This window comes from Lathyrus oleraceus, chromosome 3 (assembly GCF_024323335.1).
Source record: "Lathyrus oleraceus cultivar Zhongwan6 chromosome 3, CAAS_Psat_ZW6_1.0, whole genome shotgun sequence".
Classification (NCBI taxonomy): domain Eukaryota; kingdom Viridiplantae; phylum Streptophyta; class Magnoliopsida; order Fabales; family Fabaceae; genus Lathyrus; species Lathyrus oleraceus.
Genome location: NC_066581.1, coordinates 68,412,210 through 68,418,355, shown reverse-complemented (window position 1 = coordinate 68,418,355; position 6,146 = coordinate 68,412,210). Strand labels below are relative to the sequence as shown.

Genomic DNA, 6,146 nt, shown 5'->3' with positions numbered 1-6,146 from the left:
ATAGGATAACATTAACGCATTAAGACTATTATGTATATAGACTGATGATCACATCTCATGGATCATGGATAAGGAGTTATCAAATCTTAAACATAGGTATGAATATTAAGAGTAATATTTATACTAGATTGACCCGCTATGATAATACTATATAGAATATTATACAATGTGTCATAAGTTATTATCATGGTGATAATGGTGTATACCATCCTTCGACATGAAACCACTATGGACCCTAGATGTAGAATCGAGTGCCTTATTGCTGATCAAACATTGCCCGTAACTGGATGACCATAAAGACAGTTGATGGGTACTCCACGAAGCATGCTGAGGGACATGAGTGACCTAGATGAAATTTGCCCATCCTGCATAACAGGATAAATGTGTACGGGCCCAATATTGAACTAGACAAGGATGACACGGTCTATGCCTTGTGTTCAATATAGACATAAGGGTAAAAGGGTAATTGTACACATAAGTATTATCACAAAAGGATTTGTCAGATCATATGACATTTTCGTGTCTTGGGTAGCAGTGATGTGTTGCTAGATACCGCTCACTGTTTATTATGTTAAATACATGATTTAATATAATTGCTAATGTTGCGAAAACCTACAGGGTCACACACAAAAGGACAGATTGATGAGAGATAGAGTAACTAAGGAACACCGTAAGGTATGGTGCACTTAAGTGAATTATAGAACATCGTAAGGTACAATGTACTTAAGTAGAATACGAAATATGGTAAGGTACCACATGCTTAAGTGATTTTGGCATATCATAAGATATGGGCCACATACACTTAAGTGGGCTTTTTAGCTTGCATCCCATATAAGTGGTTCTATAAATAGAACCCTTGTGCAGAAGCATTTGTGCAGTTATAATTTCGTTTCTCTCTCTCTCTCTCTCTCTCTCTCTCTCTCTCTCTCTCTCACTCACTTAAAGCCTTCATTCGTAGCAGCTAGCACTGAGATTGAAGGAATCTATTCGTGTGGACTAAATAGAGACGTTGTCACCATTCAACGTTCGTGACCGCTTCGTAGATCTGCATCAAAGGTTTCAATCGCCACAAGAGGTAATGATTCTATCACTGATCATGCCCATTCGTAAGGATCACTAAAGGAGAAATTTTTAAATTCCGCTGCATTTTGGATCGCTCTTCTCCTTCAGAATGCACATGCGAGAATCTATAATTAGATAAAAAATCTAGATGTAGGTGGCTGAAGGATGAAACTCAAAATTTAAGATCTTTTCACTCCTTTATGAAAAGCAGATTTAGCCGAAACGACATTATAGGACTTAAAGTTGGAGAAATTTTGACTCAAGATGTGGAAGGTATAAAACAGTTGGCCCTTAACCATTTTCAAGAGCGCTTTCACGAGCCTTTTTCCACCAGACTAAACCTTGTTGGCGTTCCTTTCGACGAGCTTCCCCGTGATGATAAAAATGCTCTTGAACTTCCGTTTTCTTTGCAAGATATTAAAAATGTTATTTGGAATGGAACAATTAGAAGGAGCCCGAGCCCTAGCGGGTTTTCAATGAAATTTTACAAAGCTCGCTGGAGTATTATTAAGTTTGATTTGCTTGAATGTATTAACGATTTTTTCTTGCAGACTTATCTTTCTAAATCTATGGTGCTATCTTTTATCTCTTTAATTCCCAAGAATCATAATCCTCAAATATTGAATGATTATCATCCCATTTGTCTCATTGGAAGTATTTATCGGATCATCTCAAAACTATTGGCTGATAGGTTGAAAGGGTTATTGACAAACTCGTTTCTAAGAACTGGTCGAAGTTCATCCCTAACAGAGGGTTGTTTGATGGTGTCTTGGTACTTAATGAATTGATTGATTTAGCAAAAAGAAATAGGAAATGCCCTTTCCTCTTCAAAGTAGATTTCGAAAAAGCATTTGACTTGGATTCTTGGGAGTACCTGTTGTATGTTCTTAGAAGGATGAATTTTGGAAACAAATGGATAAACTGGATCAGGGTGTGTGTTTGTTCAAGTTCCCTATCCGTTTTGATAAATGGTAGTCCCATCATCGACTTTCAAGCGAAGAAAGGGCTTCGTCAATAAGACTCTCTCTCCATTTTCTTTTCATTTTGGTTGCTGGAGAGATTGTTGGATTTATCAAGAATGCTTACTCAACCAATTGTTTTCAAACTTTTATCATGTCATACCAGCTTCAATTTGACACGCTCTAGTTTGTGGATGACACAACGATTGTGCTTCAACCTGTTTGGAAAAATATTTGGACAATTAAAGCTATGTTGCACGGTTTTGAGCTTTCCTCTAGCTTATCAGTGAACTTCCATAAAAGTATGATTATTGGTCTTAATGTTAGGCAAGATTTCTTGAAGGCAACTTCAAACTTATTGTCTTGCGCGTTAAGTCATTTTCTATTTTCCTTCCTTGGTATTTCGATTGATTGCAATCCTAGAATAAGGTATTCGTGGGAACTGGTCCTTTCAAAGTTAAGGAATAGATTGCCGACTTGGAGAGGGAAAGCATTCTCGTTGGGAGGAAGGGTGACATTGCTAAAATTGGTCTTGAATACAATTCCTATGGTTTTGTTCTCTTTTTACGAATATCCAAGAGTTGTTATAAATGAGATCAAAAAAATTCAGCGTGCCTTCTTGTGAAATGGAGACGAGAATCATATGAGGATTAATTGGGTGGCTCGATCCATAATTTGTAGGTCTAAAGCCGATGGGGGATCTTGGGGTAAAGTAGTGTGAAATGTTCAATTGGACGCTTTTTAGTGAATGAGCTTGGAAATTTTTGACAAAGGAAGACTCAGTGTAATGCATGGTTCTTTCGTTCAGATACAATGACATTAAGGTTTCATCTCTTTGTCCTTCCACTCCGTTCAACAAGTCAAACTCTTTCTTATGGTGGTGGAACTTACGAATTACTTTGGGACCTTGGGGTGCATATGTCAATTGGTTTAGTATCTGTATTGCATGCAAAGTGGGGAGAGAAATTAATATTGACTTTTGGAGGAATTGTTGGATTGGGCAAGAACCTTTATGTAGACAATTTTTTGTCCCGTTTGAATTTTTGCAAGGGTCTCGTTTGAATATTGGTGATGCTGAATTTTGGCTTAATGGTGATTGAATATAGAATTTTGCAGAATCCAACAATGTGCGGTTGCCAGAATCATCAAAGCGTGAATCTGATGTTCTGCTCACCATTCTAAACGGAGTCTGTCGCAAACTAGAAATCCCTATCAGATCTTTTTTTGATGCAATCCCAACGATTACCCTGTCAAATCAACTTATATCTGATTGAACTCTCATATTAATCTTTAGTCGCTGTCGAGTTCCTACTGAAGCCAACTTTGTCGTGCATTTGGAGAGCAAATGATCCTAGTAATTTTCAAGTGTTCCTTGACGTTTTCGATTTTGCTTTGAGAGAAAGATGAGAGAAAAAATAAAAAATTCTTATTTTGGTAGCCGGACTAACTATTTATTTGATAAGAAACAATATTTTTTTTAATAGTGAATTGAAAGGATATAGTTTTGATCTTGAAATTGTTGTTTTGAGATTGATTCAGAGTTATATCTTTTTGTTCTAAAGTAAATCGGATAACAAAATTTTTTATATTGTTTGAGTCAATGCTATCTTTCTTTTGCATTAAGTGCCAGAACTCGGGTTAATGCAATGTTACTTATAAAAAAATAGAAGAAACATTCTTAAACTATATTAATTGAAAGAAATGTTGTACAATATGGACAAGATTCTTAAATGCTAATTTCTATACTAATTAAGTCGAGAATTGGAGTCACTTCTCCGCAACGATTTCTATTTCATAAAAATAGTTGGTGTATTATAACTATGTAAATGATATTATTCAAATCATATAATTTAGTGTTAGTTAATCTCCCCTAATTAAAATCTGAAATAAAATGCTATTAAAATTTTAAAAGTTAACTTATCTTTATCCGAAAAAATTTAGAGTGTGTTTTTTCTTTTTCTCTTTTCATACAATAAGTATATATTTTGTTTGTTCTATCACCAAAAATGATTGTAATTCCACAATAATCTTGACTAAACGTAGATACTCCCAGCCGATTCTAGTGTTTTCCATAACATGCAAGTTATTTCAATCGCACGCGGCACCATTTCGAGAATCTTCTCATAACCATTGGATCATTTCACAATGACACGTGTTAGTCACAAAATCCAAGATCTCTCAACTTGCATGATCAAGCACAGCCACAACAATTTCTTCAAAAATCACAATGTCTCCTTCTACCACCTCCCTTTTTATTATATATACCTCCTTTACCTCCACCATTCAACTCACAATCATCAAACAAACTATTAACCATCCTCTCTAAAATAAACAGTTTTCCAAACTCTCTAAACTAAACAGTTTTCAATTTTCAGCACTCAAAAAAATGGCACCGGAGATCGTTCAGACCTCTACGAAACCAGTTACCGGTTTCACGAAACTGAAACGTGCATACGTAACGTTTCTCGCCGGCAACGGCGACTACGTGAAAGGCGTAATAGGTTTGGCAAAAGGTTTACGAAAAGTAAAAACGGCGTACCCGCTGGTTGTTGCCGTGCTTCCAGACGTACCGGAGGAGCACCGTGAGATGTTGGAATCTCAGGGATGTATCGTCCGTGAGATTCAACCGGTTTACCCACCGGAAAATCAAACTCAGTTTGCTATGGCTTATTACGTCATCAATTACTCCAAACTCCGTATATGGGAGGTAGACTTACACTTACACATTCTATTATTTTGCCACGTCATTACTACTTATTACACGTGTCATTTTTTTAGATCTATAGAAAAAAAGTTATTATTGATTAATTAATTGAAACTTATGTTGCAGTTTGTGGAATACAGCAAGATGATATATTTGGATGGAGACATTCAGGTATATGAAAACATAGATCATCTTTTTGATCTACCAGACGGTTATTTCTACGCTGTGATGGATTGTTTCTGTGAAAAAACATGGAGTCATACACCACAGTATAAGATTGGGTACTGTCAGCAGTGTCCGGAGAAGGTGCAATGGCCGAAAGAAATGGGTGAACCTCCTTCACTTTACTTCAATGCTGGCATGTTTCTGTTTGAGCCAAGTGTTGAGACTTATGATGATCTTTTGAAAACTTGTCAAGTTACTGCTCCTACTCCGTTTGCAGAACAAGATTTCTTGAACATGTATTTTAAGGATATTTATAGGCCAATTCCTTTGGTTTATAATCTTGTTCTTGCTATGTTGTGGCGTCATCCTGAGAATGTTGAGCTTAGGAAAGTCAAGGTTGTTCACTATTGTGCAGCTGTAAGTATATGTCTCTGTGCAATTGTATATGTCTCTGCGCAATTATTAACTGAATATTAACTGAACACTTTTAAATTGGTTTGTTGTTTTTGTTTAGGGTTCAAAGCCTTGGAGGTATACTGGAAAAGAAGAGAATATGCAGAGGGAGGATATAAAGATGTTGGTGCAGAAATGGTTGGATATATACAGTGATTCTTCACTTGACTACAAGAAGAATTTGAGTGGAAATTGTGAGACACAAAGGAATGATGTTGAAGAGCCGTTTGTACAGGCGTTGTCGGAGGTTGGTCGTGTTCGATATGTCACAGCACCTTCGGCAGCTTAACTGAGCTGTTTTTAGGAATAAGAATGAGGAGGTGCAACCAGACTTTGCGGTCGGTGCTAATAGTCAAATGGAATATAGATTTCTAGTTTTGTGTGTTTTGTTCTAATTTGGGGAATTTGATCTTTGGTTTTTGTACATATGGGTCTGTATCTTGGCTTGTATTTTCAGGTATATATTGTTGTGCTTTTATTTATGGTATTTTTTTCATTTAGTTTCTTCTTTTGTAATTGTAATATATAACAAATGCTTTTTGATAAAGGATTGTAACAACAACTCTAATATAAAGTTTTTGGAAAATGTTGGATAACTTCAATTCAAATTATCTGCAAATTGAAAAAATTAGAAAGAATTAAAAGCAAGAGAATGGATGTAACACATATATAATAGAAGAAGCTATTTGTATTGGTTAAAAAAATTAAAATCAATTAATAATACAAAATGGTAAAGTGTGACACATTGCTCACACTTGCAAAATTTTCAAACGGTCACAAACAGCAATTAAGAAAATTCATAA

General features: G+C 35.7%; 1 protein-coding gene across 1 annotated transcript; it reads left to right on the top strand.

Moving 5' to 3' along the window:
* Window positions 1-4,260: 4,260 nt before the first annotated feature.
* Window positions 4,261-5,825, top strand: LOC127132589 (galactinol synthase 1). The gene is made up of 3 exons (XM_051061544.1): window positions 4,261-4,728; window positions 4,852-5,307; window positions 5,405-5,825. The coding sequence occupies exons 1-3, from the start codon at window positions 4,408-4,410 to the stop codon at window positions 5,630-5,632; spliced, it is 1,005 nt and encodes a 334-aa protein (XP_050917501.1). The 5' UTR covers window positions 4,261-4,407; the 3' UTR covers window positions 5,633-5,825.
* The last annotated feature ends 321 nt before the right edge of the window (window positions 5,826-6,146 follow it).

Coding starts and splice junctions, on each gene's coding strand:
- LOC127132589 (XM_051061544.1), top strand. CDS start 4,408: ATGGCACCGGAGATCGTTCAGACCTCTACGAAACCAGTTACCGGTTTC. Junction 4,729..4,851: donor CCAAACTCCGTATATGGGAG/GTAGACTTACAC, acceptor CTTATGTTGCAG/TTTGTGGAATACAGCAAGAT. Junction 5,308..5,404: donor TTGTTCACTATTGTGCAGCT/GTAAGTATATGT, acceptor GTTTTTGTTTAG/GGTTCAAAGCCTTGGAGGTA.